Source organism: Geotrypetes seraphini, chromosome 11, assembly GCF_902459505.1.
Source record: "Geotrypetes seraphini chromosome 11, aGeoSer1.1, whole genome shotgun sequence".
NCBI classification, from domain to species: Eukaryota; Metazoa; Chordata; class Amphibia; order Gymnophiona; family Dermophiidae; genus Geotrypetes; species Geotrypetes seraphini.
The window spans coordinates 88,626,134-88,647,244 of record NC_047094.1 but is presented as its reverse complement, the minus strand read 5'-3'; the positions used below and the strand labels follow the sequence as shown (position 1 = coordinate 88,647,244).

The 21,111-nt window shown below is 43.5% G+C and overlaps 1 protein-coding gene across 2 annotated transcripts in view; it reads left to right on the top strand.

The window, feature by feature from the left end:
* SLC17A9 (solute carrier family 17 member 9) overlaps positions 1 to 21,111 on the top strand; it is a 122,891-nt gene that overhangs the window by 29,419 nt on the left and 72,361 nt on the right. For both annotated transcript variants that reach the window (XM_033962677.1, XM_033962676.1), the window contains exons 4-5: positions 5,550 to 5,649; positions 10,326 to 10,456. In XM_033962677.1, the coding sequence (XP_033818568.1) occupies positions 5,550 to 5,649; positions 10,326 to 10,456 (231 nt within the window). The remainder of the gene's footprint in view (positions 1 to 5,549; positions 5,650 to 10,325; positions 10,457 to 21,111) is intronic.

Sequence of the window (21,111 nt, the reverse complement as noted above, 5' to 3'; positions counted from 1 at the left end):
CCATGGAGGGGGAGGAAGAGATGCCATGGCATGAAGGGAGGGAAGGGAAGGAGATAGAGATATCAGACCATGGTGTGGAGTGGGAAGGAAGGAAGGAAAGGATAAGAGAAAGAGAAAGATGCCAAAGCATAGGGGAGGGGGTGAAGACAGAAAAATGGAGAGGGGGTGAAGCTGAAATGAATCATATGCAAAGGAGAGAAGGAACATAGGATATACAGTTTATTGAAGGGACATAGAAAGAGGGAAGATGCCATATGGAAGAGAGATAGGGTGGACAGTAGATGGAAGGGGCAGAGAGAGTGTGGGCAGTAGATGGAAAGGGTGGAGAGAGAGGGCAGAAGCTGGGTGGAAGGGGCAAAGAGAGGGAAGATGTTGCATGGAAGGGAGAGAGGACAAACGCTGTATAGAAAGAAGAGAGCAAAGAGAAGATGATTAAAACAGAAACGACAAAAGGTATAAAGATTTTTTTGTTGCTTTACTTAGAATCAAGTAGTATTGTAACTGTATTGATAAAAGTTTATAAATAGGAAATGGAAATAAGGCAATTTATTGGACTAAACCCCTTTCCTTAGGTCAGGACAGGATACCATAACAGTACTGTTCTGAAGAATGATTTGGCCTCTGAAAGCTAATTGAAAAATGGATTAGTTCAATAAAATGGTATTTTCTTATTTCTCATTATTTGTTTTATTTGTATTTGTTAATTTGTAAAGTGATTATTATGTATCAGGTTTTTCAAATTTACATCTACTGTCTATATATTTTGCACAGTATTAGGGGACATTTGTCACTGTTTTTGTGGTGTGGTGTTGCATTGTATGCAGAGTCTGGTTTCTTGGCGGTTCAGTTTAATTTTTGTCTACATATTTCTATTTTTAGTTTGTGATTATTCCATATTGGGCGAGGGTGTATCTCTGTTCTGTGTGTATGAAAAGGACATAGTTTTCATTTGGCATTGATTGCAGTATCAATTGACTGTGCGGGATCTGGCTTGTTTAGTTTTACAATGTATGTGTTGGTTTTCTAGTGCTCACTGCAGTGTTTAAGATGCTACCTTTTCCTAGGTACACTCTTGTTGTGCGATATGTGGATTGCTACTAAAAATCATATTTCTCATATAGATGGGGGGGGGGGTGTCAAAAAATGATGCTAAATTTAAAATAAAATAATTTTTCCTACCTTTGGTGATTTCATGAGTCTCTGGTTGCACTTTCTTCTTCTGACTGTGCATCCAATCTTTCTTCCCTTCTATCAGCCTGTATGCTTTCTCTCCTCCACACCTCATTCCCTCCCCCAACTTTTCCTTCCTCTCTCCCTGACCTTTCTTTCTTTTTTTCTGTTTCTCTTTTCCTTCTGTTTCCCTGCCTGCCCCCTTTCTTTCTTTCTCCCTGCCGTTCCCCAAGCCACTGCCACTGCCGCTGCCATCGGGGAACAAGACCCACCAATGGATAACAGGCCCCAAAGCCGACGCCGACGCATGCTCTCCCTGCTTCGGGCCGATCAGTCTTCCTCTCCCCGACGTCAATTCTGCCGTCGGAGAGGAAGTTCCGCCCAGCCAGGCAGCGATTGGCTGGCCCGAACTTCCTCTCCGACAGCAGAATTGACGTCGGGGAGAGGAAGACTGATCGGCCCGATAGATTAGATCGCCAAGACAAAGTGAGTCCTGGGTGATCGACTCACTTTGCCTTGGCGAGCTACTGGCGCCCCTGCCTTAGAACACTGCCTAGGACCCTGGGGGAGCCCGGGCCCCCTGTCAGCTCCGGGCCCCTGAATGCAGGACTGGTAATACTGCCCTGATGGCGGCCCTGGGTACACCACTGGTGAGAGGTTAGAGAAACTGGGCCTCTTCTCCCTTGAAAAGAGGAGATTGAGAAGGAACATGATCGAAACATTCAAGATAATGAAGGGAATAGACTTAGTAGAAAAAGACAGATTGTTCACCCTCTCCAAGGTAGAGAGAATGAGAGGTGATAGATTCCGTACAAACATAAGGAAGTTCTTCTTCACCCAGAGAGTGGTAGAAATCTGGAACACTCTTCCAAAGGCTTTTATAGGGGAAAGCATCATCCAGGGATTCAAGACAAAGTTATATAAGTTTCTGCTGAACCAGAACGTATGCAGGTAACACTAGACTCAATCAGGGCACTGATCTTTGACCTAAGGGCCGCTGTGCGAGTGGACTGCTGGGCACGATGGACCACTGATCTGACCCAGCAGTGGCAATTCTTATGTTCATATGTTCTTATTGTGGCTAGGCCCTGAATTAGATTGCCTTCCTTCTGTGATCCTGGATTCGGGTGAGTCTCTGAAAATTGAGTTCTCTTCAGTAATATTAGGTGTCATTATTGACTCCTCATTTTCATTTAAGGATCAAATTAATTTTCTTGTAAAAAAAATGTTTTTTTCAGCCTCCGTATGTTAAGGAGAGTAAGAGCGTGTTTCTACCAACAACATTTCTCTGTTTTGGTTCAATCAGTCATTCTGTCTCGCTTGGATTATTGCATTGCATTGTACTTGAGTTTACCTAAGGTCAGCTTGTAAAGACTTCAGCTAATCCAAAATACGGCCACCAGACCCATCTTTGGCAAGAGCAAATTTGATCATGTGTCTCCATTGCTCAAAGAATTACATTGGCTCCCAGTTCATCTCAGAATTCAATTCAATTGCATTTGCATCACATTTAAGATTTTATTTGGCATTTTCATGTCTCTTGTTCCCTTAGATTGGAATAATTACAGATCTAATCTCACTAGAAGTTTTCACAAGTTGAAACTTTCTTTTCCTTCTCTTAAGGGTATTGGCAAACCTATTAGAAAATTTAGCTTTTGTTCTCTTTTAAATTGACAGAGCTGTGGAATATTTTGCCCCCTACACTCAGAAGTTTAAGTCCTTTTCCTTCTTTTCGGAAAGCTCTGAAGACAATTCTGTTTGCAAAACATTATGGACATTATCTTTTCAGTCCCTTTCTCAGTTTGTTCTTTCTATGTATTATTTTTTTTTCTTATTATAAACCGAGTGGAGCTCCAATCGGTGATGACCCAGTCTATAAATCTAAGTTTTAGTTTAGTTTAGCCTTCCTCTGGACTGACTCCATCCTAGTTATATATTTTTGAAGGCGCATTCTCCAGAATTGTACACAATATTCTAAATTAAGGGCTCCTTTTATGAAGATGTGCTAGCATTTTTAGCGCGCTAGCCGAAAAGCTACCGCCTGCTCAAGAGGAGGCGGTAGAGGCTAGCGCTTGCTGCACTTTAGCATGCGCTATTCTGCGCATTAAGGCCCAAACGCACCTTCGTAAAAGGAGCCCTAAGTCTCACCAGTCTTAAACAGGAGTATCAATACCTCCTTTTCTTACTGGCCATACCTCTCCCTATGCACCCTAGCATCCTTCTAGCTTTTGCTGTCACCTGTACAGCAAACATTTACAGTAGAGAATGACACGGTGACAAAATTCATCACCGTTCCCGTCCCCCGCGGATAACCACGGGAAACCATCTTCATGTCATTCTTTAAGGAGAGAGGGAAGAATCAGAGTATGAATGGCCACAACCACTGACCCACAAGCTTTGCTTTGAAGAATGCTGGTGTAGAAGGACTGAGGTTGAAACAGACACTACAGAATGACAGTCTCTGGTATTCAGAGCAGATATTGTGATGTCATAATGCCTCATTCCACCAGTGCCTAAGAGCCAATCACATCAGTGATGTCACAATGGCTTCATTATCCTTGGCTCACATAAGAATTAGAGTATGAATGGCCACAACCACTGACCCTCAAGCTTTGCTTTGAAGAATGCTGGTGTAGAAGGACAGAGGATAAAATAGACACTAGAAAATGACATGGGATTATTTCCCGCAGTTATCCGCGGGGATGGGAATGGTGATTAATTTTGTCACCGTGTCATTCTCTAATTTACAGCACATGTACAGCAACCAACACTCCCTACTCTGCTGTTTTCTACCTCATACTCTCCAGTACTCTTACTGGGATGGCTCCATATGGAGTGTCAGCACTTGTTTTAGCTTAGTTTCAGTCTGATAGGCTTAGGCTTCTTTGGCTGCTTCTGTTTCCTGTCTGACAGCCCAAATCCTTAATTAGTCTCACCTGGATTCTACAATTAATATCTTGTTCTGCTGTCCGCGCAATCCTTTGGTTTTATCTTTAGTGTAACAGCTTCCTGTTCTCTGTACCTTCTTTCTCAAAGTTGTCTTACCCTTTTTCTCAGCTTCTCTTCTTCCTTTGCAGTTTCCTTTACAGTGCTTAAGTACCACATTACACCTTTATTAACATCCCAGACTTCCTGGGGGTGTCGAACACCATAAATGAATTTTTAGAAAATAAGAGTGAAACAATCCAAGAACGTAAAATTTTTGAAATCAAAATAAGGTATTTTGACACCTACCAGACAGGACATAACAGAGATTTGGACTTTCCCACTATAAAGACATTTAAAACTGTTCTGCTACCTTTCTGTCTCCTGCCTCCCACCCACCCACCCTCCCTCTTCCTATCCCCAAAATGCTTTCATGTTTTCCTTATATACACTGATATTTGTCAACATTTGCTTTTTTTCTGATCTGAAGAAGAGGGGTTACCTTCAAAAGCTCATCATAAAATGCACTGAGTTAGTCCAATAATAAAGGTATCACCTTATTTCCTTTGTTTTTTGTTTTATATCTTTATACTACCTTAGAAAATAAGAAAATTCTTGCAGATTTAAGAATATGTGAACTGACATACTGGATTAGACCAAATGAAATGATACTAGGCTAGATGGTTCAACAGTTGCTACGTCAGGCCACAAAATGTAGATAATTTATATGCTACCTATCCCTGTAATGGTTTATGCAGAGCTACCAAGTTATCTGGTTCCAGGAGGGAGACCTTTTGGCCTGGGTTTTAATTTATATTCCAGAGCATTGTGGGATTTGCAGAGCATTGTGGGATTCTATTCACTGAGATCAGTGCTGCAGGGCCTGCCAGTGTAATGCATCAAGATGAGATGAGCAAAAATCCAGGATTGGCCTAAAATCTCCCTCTAAAAACTAGGTAACTTGGAAACTCTAGGTTATGGGCTTTTGTTTCAAGAATTTGTCCAAACCATTGTTAAACCCAGCTATGCTAACTGCTTTTCCCCACATCATTTGCAATGACTTCCAGAGCCTAACTGATCAGTGAAAAATTATTTGCTTCTGTTGCTTTAAATATGCTAATTAATAACTTCAGGATGTGCCCCCTATTCTTTGTACTTTTTGAAAGAGTAAACATTCCACCAGTTCATCCATTTTGCTATACTGGAGAGTGTATGCTATAAAAATAAGAAAGCATTCAGTGAGACTTAAGTTGAGCACAACTGAGGCCTGCACTTGTACAGCAACATACAGTATACTACACAGTGGCCTTTTGCTAAGTAATTTAATCCCTTCTGTTTTAAGAGACTTTATGTGCTATGAGATAGAGGGAAGACTTGAAAATCTAGTAGCTTGACTTTTTCCACCAGGGATTCCTTCACACCTCAGATGCTGATATCTTCTTTCTTATTCTTAGGCGTTCACTTCCCTGCCTTGGTCAGTCTGTTCTCTCGGAAGGTGCGGGAGAATGAAAGAGCTTTCATATGCTGTACTGTAGGGTCTGGCAGTCAGATTGGGTAAGTTGTAGCTTTGAGTGTGCCCAACAACCAGAGTTTCTCCTTGAGTAAGTGCACAAGACTGGAAAACTGAAGCCAGAGAATACTGAAGGGAAGGGAGATTAGGGGTTATTTTTTGGCTCATCCTTTTTTTTTTTTTTGTAACTGGACCAGTGCTGTGATTCTGGTACCTTGATCCTTCATTCAGAGAACTTGGGCATTTTGCCCCTGCTTTACCCATGGTTGTCATTACGGTGATGATTTAACAATACTCCTTCTCAGTGGCGTACCTAAGGTATGTGGCACCCGGGGCCCATAATTTTTTGACACCCCCCCCCCATGTAAAAAAATATTTTTTGTAATAACCATGAAACTGAATAAATGGTCATAATAGAAACAGGCAGTGAAAATTTTCTTATATTCCAAACATAACATAACATAAATTATGTTTGAATTGTCATGACATCAGAAGTACATATGGAGTAGTTGCAGGTGATGCTTGGGACAGTTCTGATTGTGTTAGTTCTGTTTTATGTGTTTTTTTGAATAGAAGGGTTTTTATTTCTTTTTTGAAGGTTTTGTAATTTGTGGTCGAGGTCAATAGGTTGTAGAGTTGGGGGTCGAGTGTTGCAGCTCGAATGGCTAGGAGGTTGTCGAACTGTTTTTTTCTTTTGACGTTTTTGGTTGGAGGGTGTGTGAATGGTGCGTGAGTTCTCCTATGTCTGGTTGAGGTGGATTGAATTATTTAGCTGAAGAAATTAGTTACCCCCCCCATTCCACACACATTAATTCTCTTCCATTTTTGTTCCCATTATAAAAAACACTGATAAGTTCTCAGAAAAAAAAATACATTAAAATAAGAAGTGAAAACAAAGGCCCCTACAGATGAGAACATAACATAAGAATAGCCTAACTGGGTCAGACCAATGGTCCATCATGCCCAGTAACCCATTCTCATGGAAGCCAATCCAGGTCACTAGTACCTGGTCAAAACCCAAAGAGTAGCAACATTCCATGCTACCGATCCAGGGCAAGCAGATGTTTCCCCCATGTCTTAATAACAGACTATGAACTTTTCCTCCAGGAATTTGTCCAAACCTTTCTTAAAACCAGCTACGCTATCTGCTTTTACCATAACTTCTGGCCACTTCATTTTTAAGCTGAGATCTTTCCTTCCAAACAGAGACTTTGTTAGATGTCAAATACAGCACAAGGTAACTTCACACGGACTTAGCTGTGCAGGAAATGTGAATCTCCTCATACACCCACCATATAGTGCAAAAATGTGCAAAGGTCTGGTTTTTTCTTTCGATCACTACATAGACTAATGCCACACAAGCAGCGCTGTTACAAACATATTCTGTAGGTCAGTGCTAAGGTTACAATGTTTCCTTCCTTGGACCAGAAGGAGATACTGACAAACCACTGGAAGAGATCCCAAAACAACTACCCAGGAACAACACCCACTCAGTGTGTGAACCAGTTGAGTGGAGTGGACTAACTGGGGGGTGGAAATGAGCCCGGAGTTTGCTCAGCAGAATTTCCCAGATCACCTCTTCCTCTCAACACATTGACACGCTGCCACCACCACCACCACTAGGAACACCTCACCGGGTAGGCCAGCAATGCTATAAACTTTATAAAACACATTATTATATTTTCTTATAAAGCACATATTTTAACTGAACTCTCTGACATCCTCAGCCTTTCCATTCACAAAAATAGAAGGAAGAAAAGTTCCCATTTCCTGCTGTCTCATGTCCCCGGCCTATACAATATTTTTCTTCTGCAGAGTGCAGACCCTTCAAAAATCTGACCAAATCCTCATTTCACTTGCATTATAAAGTACTGAGGATGCCATCTCTCCCCAATCCCAGGTCCTAAAGTCTAAGACAGTAGCGCAAACTAGTGCTGCCAGATTCAGGAAAAAAAATTTTGATTTGATTCAGCCTATTGAATTGGTTTATCGATTCGATTTTCCTGCCCAATTGGGTGTTTTTTTCAAACATCCTGGTGGGTTTATTTTATAGCTTTTTCACCCCCCTTTGGCTTCTCCTAACCACACTGGCGCTGTGGTGTAAATAAAATAAAGAAAGAAAAAGGACTTTTCCTCTCTCTGTTAAATCCTAGCTCACGTTTGCGGTCAAACACCAGCTCTGGCAGAATACACATTTCAAATCCGACATATTGTAATCACAAAACAGAAAATAAAATTAGTTTTTCTACCTTTTTGTTGTCTGATTATTTTTCAAATCTTGTTGGTCCAAGGCTCTGGTTGTCTTCTGATAACTTGCTTGCCAGGATCTCCTTCTTTCTTCTTTCTCCGTGCTAACCATCCATCTACCATCTCTGTCCTCCCCTTCCGTTTCCCTTCCCTCCCCCTGATGTCTGGCATCTTTCCTTTTTTTGTCCCCCTCCACAGATCCACCTTTTCTTAACTACCCTTTCATCCAGCAGCTCTCCCTCCTTCCCCACCACCCCAGGGTCCACCATCTCTCCCTTTCTTTTCCCAACTACCCTCCTAACCAGTATCTCTATCCCCCCCTCCACACCATCCCTTGTGTCCAACTTCTCTCCCTTTCTGTTCCTTCCCTCCCTAAAACTCATGTCCATCATCTCTCTCTCTCTCCTCTATTTTCAGACCCATTATTTCTTCCCACCCAAAGTCCGGCATATGCACATCTCTTTGAACCCCTCCCCCTTCCCTCCATGTACTTCTACACCAGGGCCCCCCCCTCCCCCTCCCCCTCCCCTGAAGGCCTGTCCCCCCCTTAAAGGTCTGCATCCAACCCCTGAAGGCCTGTACCCCCCATGAAGGCGTGCACCCCCCAAAAGCCTGTTCCCCCCCTTGAAGGCCTGCCTGCCTGTTCCCCTTGAAGGCCTGTCCCCCCTGAAGGCCTGTCCCCCCCCCTTGAAGGCCTGCACCCCCCCTGAAGGCCTGCATCCCCCCGAAGGCCTACACCCCCCTCGAAGGCCTGTCCTCCCCTTGAAGGCCTGTCCCCCTCTTGAAGGCCTGCCTGCCTGTTCCCCTTGAAGGCCTGCCCCCCCTTGAAGGCCTGCACCCCCCCGAAGGCCTGCCCCCCTTGAAGGCCTGCACCCCCCCGAAGGCCTACACCCCCCTCAAAGGCCTGTCCCCCCCTTGAAGGCTGCCTGTCCCCCCTTGAAGGCCTGTCCCCCCTTGAAGGCCTGTGCCCTCTCTTGAAGGCCTGTGCCCTCTCTTGAAGGCCTGTGTCCTCCCTTGAAGGCCTGTCCCCCCCTTGAAGGCCTGTCCCCCCCTTGAAGGCCTGCCTGTCCCCCCCTTGAAGGCCTGCCTGTCCCCCCCTTGAAGGCCTGTCCCCCCCGATGGCCTGTCACCCCCCACCCGAAGGCCTGTCACCCCCCACCCGAAGGCCTGCCTGTCCCCTTTGAAAGCCTGCACCCCCCCGAAGGCTTGTCCCCCCTTTGAAGGCTTGCCTGCCTGTTCTCCATGAAGGCCTGTCTCCCCCTCCACAAGGTCTACCTGCCCGCCCCACCCTGAAGGCCTGCTGCCCCCCCTCCCAACTACCTCGAAGGACCGCTCGGCACCACCACCACTACCACCACGACTAAGCACTGCTCATCCCCCGGCCTCCCCGCTTCATTTCCCTGGGGAACCAGCCTGCAGCAAGATCGCGCGATGCCAGCGATCTTTGCTTGCTTCGGCTGTTTCCTCCGCCACGGTCCCGCCCCTCCTCTGACGTCAGAGGAGGGGCGGGACCGTGGCGGAGGAAACAGCCGAAGCAGGCAAAGATCGCTGGCATCGCGATCTTGCTGCAGGCTGTTTCCAGATGCGACACCCGGCACAGGGGGGGGGGGAACCGGACCGGACCGGGAGCACCCCCTCAGGGCTTGGCACCCGGGGTGGACCGCCCCCCACGCCCCCCCCTTGGTACGCCACTGCTCCTTCAAGAATTCTGCATCATAGTCTCTAGATTAACACACACACCCTTGATTGATGGGCACAACTCCACCTCAGCATTTGTGAATGGTGCCTCTACAATATTCACAGCCCCAGTGCAGAAAACCCAGTCTGGAAACTGAACTGTTTACCCTCCACATGGCAGGGCCACTGAGCCATTGGACTAGGACACAGTTCAAGATTCTTATTCCTGTCTCCCACCTGCTCACTCAAACCTTTGCAAGAGAAACTAAAAAGAAAGTTCAGGAAGCTTTCATTCAGGATGAGTTTCAGTGTGCAAGCTACGTTCATACATATGTCTGAAAGAAATAGAAATATTTATTATTATTTTATTATAATATTTGTATACCACTTACATTCAGGTACTCAAGCATTTTTTCCTATCTGTCCTGATGGGCTCACACACTATGTAATTTACCTGCATTAGCATTAGAGCCACAGCCCTACAGCAGGGATGTCAAAGTCCCTCCTCGAGGGCCACAATCCAGTCGGGTTTTCAGGATTTCCCCAATGAATATGCATGAGATCTATTAGCAGTGCATGCAAATAGATCTCATGCATATTCATTGGGGAAATCCTGAAAACCCAACTGGATTGTGGCCCTTGAGGAGGGACTTTGACACCCCTGCCCTACAGGAAATGTGTGGAAGCAGTGGTGTATGACCTGTTTTGCTTTTAATGGATTCATTCTGGTTCTGTTGCTTTGCCACAGTCTGCATATCTTAAATTTGAAACCTTTGTGAACATGTCTTTTCTGCAGGAGCCTAGTGATTGGAGGTGTGGGATCATTCCTGCTGGACTGGTATGGCTGGGAAAGTGTCTTTTATTTTGCAGGTTTATGCACCTTGTTCTGGGTCTACTGGATGCACAGACATCTCCTCAGTGAAAAAGGTATCTTCTATGTGCATATAAATCCTGTGAAAAGAGTTTGGTTAGATTCTGTGAAAGGGCAAGGTGTTCCTCTAAAACACTGCAGAGGCATAAACTTAGAACATTTCTTAACATTCCTAAAATATTGCCCATCTATAACAAACAGGTTAGAACTAGTAACAGAGCTGAGCACTTACCAGTAATCTAATCCAAAATTTATAGACCACTTTTCTCCTCCTATTAGGGTCCAGAGCGGTTTACAATAACAACAATAGATATAAAATAGCAGTCAAAATTTTTGAAACAAGTACCGTATTTTCACGCATATAACGCGCGCGTTATACACGATTTTACAAACCAAGTATAACCATGCGTGTTATATTCGTGAGCGTGTTGTACAAATTTTTTTTTTACATAATTCCCCCCCCCCCAACGTCCGATTCACCCCGCAGGACCGCTCGCACCCCCACCCCAAAGGACCACTCACACTCGCACCCGCACCCCCACCCCGAAGGACCGCTCGCACCCCCACAGCCTCCCCACCTCCCCCCCATCATGGAGAAGCTGCCTACCGTTGTCCTGCTGCTTCCTCTGCCAGTGGTCCCGCCCCTTCTCTGAGCCCTGCATCTGCGCTGCTTCCTCTTCCGGCGGTCCCGCCCTTTTTCTGACATCAGAGAATCCTGAAAACCCTCTATCCCCTTTTCCAGCAGGAATTTGTCCAAACCTTTCTTAAACCCCAGTACTGTACTCTGCCCTATAACTTCCTCTGGAATTGTATTCCAGGTGTCCACCACCCGTTGTGTAAAGAAGAATTTCCTAGCATTAGTTTTGAATTTGCCTCCTTTCAACTTTTCCGAATGCCCTCTTGTTTTTTTATTCTCTGAAAGTTTGAAGAATCTGTCCCTCTCTACTCTCTCTATGCCCTTCATGATCTTGTAAGTCTCTATCATATCCCCTCTTAATCTTCTCTTTTCTAGGGAAAAGAGTCCCAGTTTTTCCAATCTCTCAGCATATGAAAGGCTTTCCATCCCCTTAATCAGTCGTGTTGCTCTCCTCTGAACTCTCTCGAGCAATGCCATATCCTTCTTAAGGTACGGTGACCAATACTGGACGCAGTACTCAAGATGTGGGCGCACCATTGCCCGATACAGCGGCAGGATAACTTCTTTCGTTCTGGTTGTAATACCTTTCTTGATTATACCTAGCATTCTATTCGCTCTCTTAGCGGCAGCTGCGCACTGTGCTGTCGGCTTCATTGTCATGTCTACCATCACCCCCAAGTCCCTTTCTTGGGCACTCTCATTCAAAAGCTTCCCTCCCATCGCATAATTATACCTCGAGTTTTTGCTTCCCACATGCAATACTTTACACTTCCCAACATTGAATTTCATCTGCCATCTCTCTGCCCATTCCCCTAGTTTGTCCAAGTCTCTTTGCAATTCTTCGCAGTCCTCCTTTGTCCGAGCTCTACTAAATAGTTTGGTGTCGTCCGCAAATTTTATTATCTCACACTTCGTCCCTGTTTCTAGATCATTTATGAATATGTTAAAAAGCAGTGGCCCGAGCACCGAGCCCTGCGGAACACCACTCGTGACCTTTCTCCAGTCTGAGAAGTGGCCCTTCACCCCTACCCTCTGTTTCCTACCTTCTAACCAGTTTCTGATCCATCTATGCACGTCTCCGTCCACCCCATGGTTCTTCAGTTTCCGGAGTAGACGTTCATGAGGCACCTTGTCAAAGGCTTTCTGGAAATCTAGGTATATGATGTCTATGGGGTCTCCTCTGTCCATTTGTTTGTTAATTCCTTCGAAGAAGTGCAGTAAGTTAGTCAGGCACGATCTTCCCCTGCAGAAACCATGTTGGCTGGTTTTCAGAAGTTCGTTTCTTTCAAAATGTTCATCGATGTTTTCTTTTATCAGTGCTTCCGCCATTTTCCCCGGAACCGAGGTCAGACTCACCGGTCTGTAGTTTCCCGGGTTCCCTCTTGATCCCTTTTTAAAGATGGGCGTTACGTTGGCTATCTTCCAATCCTCCGGAATCACACCTGTTTTCAGAGATAGGTTGCAAATTTGCTGCAGTAGTTCTGCTATTTCCTCCTTTAGTTCCTTCAGAACCCTTGGATGGATTCCATCCGGACCCGGCGATTTGTCAGTTTTTAGTTTTTCTATCTGCCTGCGCACCTCATCAAGGCTCACTTCCATGGATGTTAACTTTTGTGCTTGATTTCCCTTAAAGATTTGTTCAGGTTCCGGTATGTTGGTTGTGTCTTCGCTTGTAAATACCGATGAAAAGAACATGTTAAGTCTTTCTGCGACCTCTTTCTCTTCCTTCACCGCTCCCTTCCGGTCTCCGTCGTCCAGTGGTCCCACCTCTTCCCTAGCCGGCTGTTTCCCTTTAATATATCTAAAGAACGGCTTGAAATTTCGTGCTTCCCTGGCTAGCCTCTCTTCATACTCTTTTTTGGCTTTTCGAACCACACGATGACATTCCTTTTGATACTTTCTGTGTTCTTTCCAGTTTCCCTCAGATTTGTCCTTCTTCCATTTTCTGAATGAGTTTTTCTTATTGCCTATCGCTTCCTTCACTATTTTAGTTATCCACGCCGGGTCTTTTGTTCGACTCTTGTTGCACCCTTTTCTGAATTTGGGGATATACAGATTTTGCGCCTCGCTCACTGTATTCTTGAAAAAGGACCAGGCATGTTCTACCGTATGCCATTTTTTGGAAGTGTTCCTAAGTTTCTTCTTTACCATTCTTCTCATTGCTTCGTAGTTTCCCTTCTTGAAGTTAAAAGTTGTCGCTATGGTTCTCTTTCCTTTCAGTATTCCTATTTCCACCTTGAACTTGATCATATTATGATCGCTGTTTCCCAACGGTCCCACTACTTCCACTTCCTTTGCAGGTCCCCTTAGCCCATTTAGGATTAGATCCAGAGTGGCATTTCCTCTCGTCGGTTCTCTAACAAGCTGCTCCATGAAGCAATCTTGTACAGCCTCCAGAAAGTCTGCCTCCCTGGCGCATCTTGAGCTTCCAAGACTCCAGTCTATCCCAGGGTAGTTGAAGTCTCCCATAATAACTGTGTTACCGCTTTTACATTCTCGCTTCATCTCGGCTTCCATTTCTTCATCGATTTCTCCGGTTTGCCCGGGTGGACGATAGTATAGACCTATCTTTATTTCAGGCCCTTTCCTTCCTGGTATTTTAACCCATAGCGATTCTAGCTTGTTGGCCGTCTCTGCTATGTCCTTTCTTGTCGATTGTATGTTTTCTTTTATGTATAGTGCTATTCCTCCGCCTTTCTGTCCTAATCTGTCTCGGCGATAGAGTTTGTACCCCGGCAGTGCTGTATCCCATCTGCTTTCCTCATTCCACCATGTTTCGGAGATTACAATGATGTCTATGTTCTCTGCAATAGCCATGGCTTCTAATTCTCCCATTTTGTTTCTTAGGCTCCTTGCATTAGTATATATGCAATTTAGCTCCTGGAATTTTGTTGCCTTCATTTCCTTTCCCTGTGTTTTGGTCATTAGATTCTTCTCTTTGGTTGTGATCTTTCTAATCTCCTCTCCTTTGTTTGTCGACTCCTGTAATTTGTCCCTTGTCTCATCCCAGCCTTTTATCTCCTTAGTATCTTCACAAGATACCTTTTTCCGAATCATCGACGCTTGGTCGACTGTCGGCTTTCCCCTTCTTGTTAGTTTAAAGCCTGTTCTATTCCTCTCTTGATGTTGTTTGCTAGAAGTCTAGTTCCCTCTGCGCTCAGGTGCAGTCCATCTCTCCTGTAGAGCTTGCTCTTGCCCCAGAACGTCGTCCAGTTCCTCACGAAGTGGAATCCTTCTTCCTCACACCATCTCCTCATCCATGCATTTATTGATTGTAGTTCCTCTTGCCTTTTCACATCTGCCCTCGGCACTGGTAGGATCTCTGAGAACGCTATCTTCTGGGTCCTCATCTTCAGCTTCATTCCCAGAATCTTGAACTGTTCTATCAGTGTGTTTCTTCTATAGTCCCTCCTGCTGACATCGTTCGTCCCGATGTGGATCATTACTGTAGTCTCTTCCGTCTCCGCTCCTTCCAGGATCTTTCCAATTTTGTCCACGATGTCCTTGGCTCTCGCTCCCGGGAGGCAGGTCACCAGTCGGTCCTCTCTCCCTCCTGCTATGTGGCTGTCCACCTGCCTCAGGATCGAGTCCCCCACTAGGATCGCTGACCTTCCCTTCTTCAATGTTCGCTTCGGTCTCAGGCCGATGTCCTCGGTATGTTTCTCTCTTTCTTCCTCTGGGCATCGACTGGTCAATTTCTCGCCTTCTTGCGTTTTTCCTCCGTCGGTGTCTTCTTTGTGGTCTTCTGTTTCTTGCTCTCCCTTCGATGTTGCTGTAACTTCTTCTTTCATCTGAAGATCGTTCTCTTCCACCCTCTTTCTGTATGTCTCTTCAATGAATTTCTCGAGTTCCCTGACTTCCTCCTCGATGTGCCTCTCGCTCATGAAGTCTTCAGTTGTCCTGATTGGGTCGTCCGTGGTGTAAAGTCCTTCTAGCTCCTGTATCCTGTCCTCTAGTCGCTTGACTTCCTTCTTCAAGCTTTCCAGCTCCTGACACCGACCGCATACACGATGACACATACACAATGACATACACAGTGACATACCATTTGATCATTTGATCCCAGATAGTCACCCACTTTGTAAGGAGCACCAGGTCCAATACTGGCCCCTCTCACGTGGTTTTTGTTACAAGTTGCCATTATAGTTCTCCCTGCAGAGAATCCAGGATCTTCTTGTTTTTAGAGGACATCACAGCTGGGATGTCCCAATCAATATTCAGGAGATTGACACCACATAGCAATAGCACCTCCCTTTTTAGAGCAACTTTGTGAATATTTTCAGTTAAATCTCTGCCTGCATAAGAGATCTGAATAATCCTTATCAACTCTCCATTGTCAAAATGGAAATCAGAAAGATTCGTGCAATCTTACTGAATGTTGAGAAGTTAATGAGAAACTGTTTAGAGATTGGGTTGACAAAATACTGTTGTGAAGTAGAGAGTTTTGCAGTGGGAGAATATTTTTGAAACATTCAGTAAAGGATTTAGCTGTTGTATATAAAACAGCAGGGGGTTTTATGCCTGTGAGGAGGCATGGATAGATCTGTGAGGACCTAGGTCCCGGATTGTACCCTGAGGCTTTTCCTCCTTGCTTTTGAGCAATTACAAATAGTTAAGAATTTCTTTTGAGCTATTCTTCACAAGATTTGAATTGGATAGAGGGAGTACGCTAGATGTGGTATATTTAGATTTTAGCAAAGCCTTTGACATCATTCCACACAGGCATCTAATAAACTGAGTACTCTCGGGATGGGTCCGAAAGTGACGGACTAGGTCGGGAAATGGTTGAGTAGAAAGCAACAGAGGGTAGTGATCTCTCTGAGGAAAGGAATGTTGCCAGTGGTGTGCCTCAAGGTTTGATTCTTGGGCCTGTTCTTTTTAAACATTTATGTAAGCGATATTGCTGAAGGGCTTTCCAAGTAAGATTTGCCTCTTTGCGGATGATACCAAAATCTGGAATAGAGTAGATACCCTTGATGGTGTGAATAATATGAGGAAGGACCTAGCAAAGGTTGAAGAATGGTCTGAAATTTGGCAGCTAAGAAATGCAAGGTCATGCATTTGGGCTTCAAAATTCTGAGAGAACAATTTAGGGAATGAAGAACTTTTGTGTTTGAAAGAGGAGCAGGTCTTGGGTGTGATAGTATGTGATAATCTTAAGGTGGCCAAACAGGTTGAAAAGGCAATGATGAATACTAGAATAATGCTAGGGTACATAGGAAGAGGTATGGCCAGTAGGAAAAAGGAGGTATTGATGCCCTTGTATAAGACCTCATTTACAATATTGTGTACAATTCTGGAGACCACATCTTTAAAAAGATATAAATAGGATGGAGTCAGTCCAGAGGAAGGCTATTAAAATGGTTGGTGGTCTTCATCATAAGATGTATGGGGACAGACTTAAAGATCTCAATATGTATACTTTGAAAGAAAGGTGAGAGAGGGGAGATACGATAGTGACATTTAAATCAAAATCTCTAAAAAATGTTATTCGCCAAGTTGTGGCAGTGCCCTTAGAAAACTATTTACTCAAAAGTGGAGAAAAGGCCTCAACTATCAATAATATGCAGACGGCAACCCAATGAGTTTTTAATCCGTTCTTATTCTGTATCACAGGCAAAAAACTCTACTCCTTTCCAAAATGTAATTTTCAAAAATAGGAAAACATCCCACCACTATGCACAGGGAAAAGGAAAACTAAACAAGAGACTGAAAATCACACTTATCTTCACAGTTGTTCCATGGCTCCCTTCCGTGACATGATGTTCATTCACCCACAGGCTTTTCAGTGAAGATAAATGGCTGTACTTCCAACAAGGCTCTTGTTTCGCCAATCTATGGCTGCATCAGGGAAATTCCATGACAAGCTCTCATTTATTCCTGCTCTATCCACTACTGGCATCAAAATGGCTCCTGAATTAAAGCTCTGAGTTACATGACGTCACTTCCGCAGGAAACTAAGCAAAACCTCCAACAAAAACCAAAAAATACCAAAAATAAAACAACAAAAACAAACTCAGATTAATAAAACGCACACCATTCTATTTTCTGGTTAAGGCCCTTAGGCCAAATCGTATCCAAAAAGAAGATCGATCTCTGTTCACTCTGATAAAGTTTCGTCTTCACATCACCCCTCCGTGACGTCACTGGTATATGTTCTAAAACACAGCATTTGAACTCCTCAAAAGAATGTTGTTTTTCCACACAGTGACGAGTTAGTACATCTACTTGCTGTTTATGAGTTATGTTAGAACGATGTTCAAACAATCTGGTTTTCAAACTACGTGCTGTGTGACCAATGTAGCACAAATCACATGGGCAAATGATTGCATACACTATACCCACTGTTTCACCCGTAACTCTACATGTCCAAATCTTCCTACCAGGGATCTGCACTTGTGCCCTTTCACAAATCAAAGGACATGCTGTACACTGATTACAGTGGAAAAGCCCCAGCCTTCCCGCTTGTCTCTCAGACCAAACATCAGAAGGGCATAAGAGATCTTTCAGATTCCTGTTATATGAAAAAGATATTTTACAGTCTAACATTTGACAGTTCTGTTTTGTTTGTACCATTGGCCACAAGTTTTTAATTTTTCTACCTAAGCACTGGGAAATTGTTGAAAATTTAAGTATACATGCCACCATTTCTTGATCATTTAATTGAGGTTTATATTGAAGCAGTTGATCCTGAGAGCTATACCTAGCTCTTTTATATGCTTTTGAAATCACTCCACTAGGGTACCCCCGTTCTTCATATTTATTTTTCAAAACCTTAGCTTTCTCCATAAATTCCTCAGTTGAATGACAAATTCTCCTGTACCGGAAAAATTGTGGTACAGGTAAGTTGTTCTTTAAAGTACTAGGATGCATACTAGTATATCGTAACAAGGTGTTCCTATCTGATGGCTTTGCAAAAACAGAGGTAAAAAACTTCCCTTCCATTTGAGTAGTCTTTACATCCAAAAATGTAATCTCATTTACACTATTTGTCATCTCAAACTGAATAGTTGAATGACAACCATTCAAATACTGAAGGAACCTATCAAGATGTTCATCCATGGACGTCCATAACAGGAAAATATCATCAATAAATCTTCTCCATAATTTAATATGAACCATAAATTCTGAAGAATATTGCTGCATACCCGGAGGGAGGAGAGGACTGCAGGCAGGCACCCCAGCGGCTACTACCCAACGGCTGTCGGATTTGGGAGGGGAGGTCCTTCTCTCGACTTTAAAAGACCTTGTTTGCCCTGTGTGGGAGGACTGCTGAGCACCCAGAGGGAGGAGAAAACTGCAGGCAAGCACCCCAGTGGCTACTACCCGACGGCTGTCAGATTCGGGAGGGGAGGTCCTTCTCCCGACTTTAAAAGATTTAATTGCCACTGTGAGAGAGGAGTGCTGCATATCCGGAGGGAGGAGAGAACTGCAGGCAGGCACCCCAGCGGCTACTACCCGATGGCTGTTGGATTCGGGAGGTGAGGTTCTTCTCCCGACTTTAAAAGATTTAATTGCCACTGTGAGAGAGGACTGCTGCATATCCGGAGGGAGGAGAGAACTGCAGGCAGGCACCCCAGCGGCTACTACCCGACGGCTGTCGGATTCGGGAGGGGAGGTTCTTCTCCCGATTTTTCAAAGATCTTATTGCCGCGGAAATGTGGCCGAAGAGGCTGAATTTGCCTTCTTTGGCCCCTTCGGAGCCACGAGGAGTAACAAGACAGCAATAAGGAGAAAAAGATGGGAAAGAGGAAAGCTAAAGTCATCCCAACGGCTCCAGTTATGGGACCGATGGACCGCCACCTAAATCCCAATCTGATAACATCTCTGAAAGGTAAGATTGACCTCCAGTCCAATTCTGCCTCGCTTTCCTCCACCCCAACCTGTTCTAAGTATACTAGAGAAAATTAGCTTTACACCTGAAGTTGGAATAGAGCTAATTTCTCCTAAATTAACTGATCTGGACTCAACTTTAATGTTGTCTGAGAAATCTAAAACGGTGTTAACTCCTGTTCTTCAGCATCCCCGGGAGGGGGTGATAAAGTTATAACATTACAAGATCTTTGGACAGTGGTTAACAGAATTGAGATCTCGTTACAGCCCATGGTGATACAGCTTTGCCAATTTTCTACTGATATTACTAAGAAGGTGAACGAACAGGGAACTCAATTAAAGTTAATGGAAAAAAGAATTGAAAAGGTTGAGACATCTGTATCTGTGATCCAGTCTTGCTTAACAGTCTCTTGTCTAGTTTTCCTTTTCCCTGTGCACAGTGGTGGGATGTTTCCCTATTTTTGAAAATTACATTTTGGAAAAGAGTGGAGTTTTTTGCCTGTGATATAGAATAAGAACGGCTTAAAACCTCATTGGGTTGCCGGCTGCATATTATTGATAGTTGAGGCCTTTTCTCCACTTTTGAGTACATGGTTTTCTAAGGGCACTGCCACCACTTGGCGAATAACATTTTTTTTAGATTTTTGATTATTTAGTTATTGTTGTTGTTTTTTTTTTTTCCAAATTTTTATTCATTTTCAAAATTACATAAAGTGTAAGTACATAATCAGATAATCAATGCAAATTTCACTTTCATTCTATCTTTGGTTAATTACATAACTTCTTACCCCACCCCCTCCCATCCCTCCCTACCACATAACTAATAATCATATAAATACACATCAATACCACAATCCCCACCCTACCCTTTTAAACTGATATATTTAAGGGAAACGTATCCATTTACTCTGTACAATATCTTGTCAATGGTTTCCACACATCCTGAAACTTCTTAAAATATCCTCTTTGCAATGCAATGAATCTTTCCATTTTATAAATGTGACATAAAGAATTCCACCAAAAGGTGTAATTCAATCTCCTCCAATCCTTCCAATTGTATGTAATTTGCTGAATGGCAACACCAGTCATTATTAGCAGTAATTTATTATTATTTGCAGAAATTTGACTTTTTGCTCTCATTTCCATACCAAATATCACAGTATCATAGGATAATGCCACTGTGTTATCTAATAAATTATTAATTTGGTCCCAAATTGATTTCCAAAAATTCATAATATATGGGCAATGAAACAATAAATGATCTAAAGTTCCTGCTTCCAAATTACAATGCCAACATCTATTAGACAAAGAACTATCTAATTTTTGTAACCTAACAGGGGTCCATAACGCTCTATGTAACAGAAAGAACCAAGTTTATCTCATAGATGCTGACACCGTACATTTCATCCTCCAAGACCAAATTCGTGGCCATTGAGATGCAGTAATTTCATGCTTAATCTCAATGCTCCAAATATCTCTTAAACCACTTTTTAATTTTTTTTTTATTAAATCCGCCTACACTTTATACCACTGGGCGGCCTGGTGACCCAAGAAGTCTGTCTGAAAACACAGAAATTCCAAACTGTGATGTTTATTAAGGTTTTTCCAATCAGGGAACCCTGCCTGAATGGCATGCTTCAGTTGCATCCATCTAAAATTTTCTGATTTATTAAGACCAAATTTGTTTTGCAACTGTGAAAATTCAAACATGGTACCATTAGAAATAACATCATCCAATATTCGTATTCCTGCTATCATCCAATGCTTCCAGACTAGTCTCTCCCCGCCAATTTGGATCTTGGAGTTAACCCATATAGACTGTTTTGTAGATTTATGAATTGGAATAGATGTTAAATTGCTTACATATTGCAACGTTTTCCATGTGTCTACTAGTATGATATTATCTTTACTGTAACTAGGCATTTTGATACTGAGTACCTGGCATAAACGCAACGGAGACATGAGTTGCCATTTTACCCATAACCAATCAGGGAGTGTTTCCATGAGTTCTGGGAGGACCCAATACATACCATGGCGCAAAATATAGGCTTGATGATACCTATAAAAATTTGGAAAATTTACCCCTCCCTCTGAAATTGGTCTTTGTAAGGATACCAGAGCCACTCTAGGAGTTTTACCCAGCCAAATAAATTTTAAAAGAATACTATTTAATTTTTTATAAAAGGACCCTTGAAAATAAACCGGCAACATTCCCATCTGATAGCAAATCACAGGTAAAAT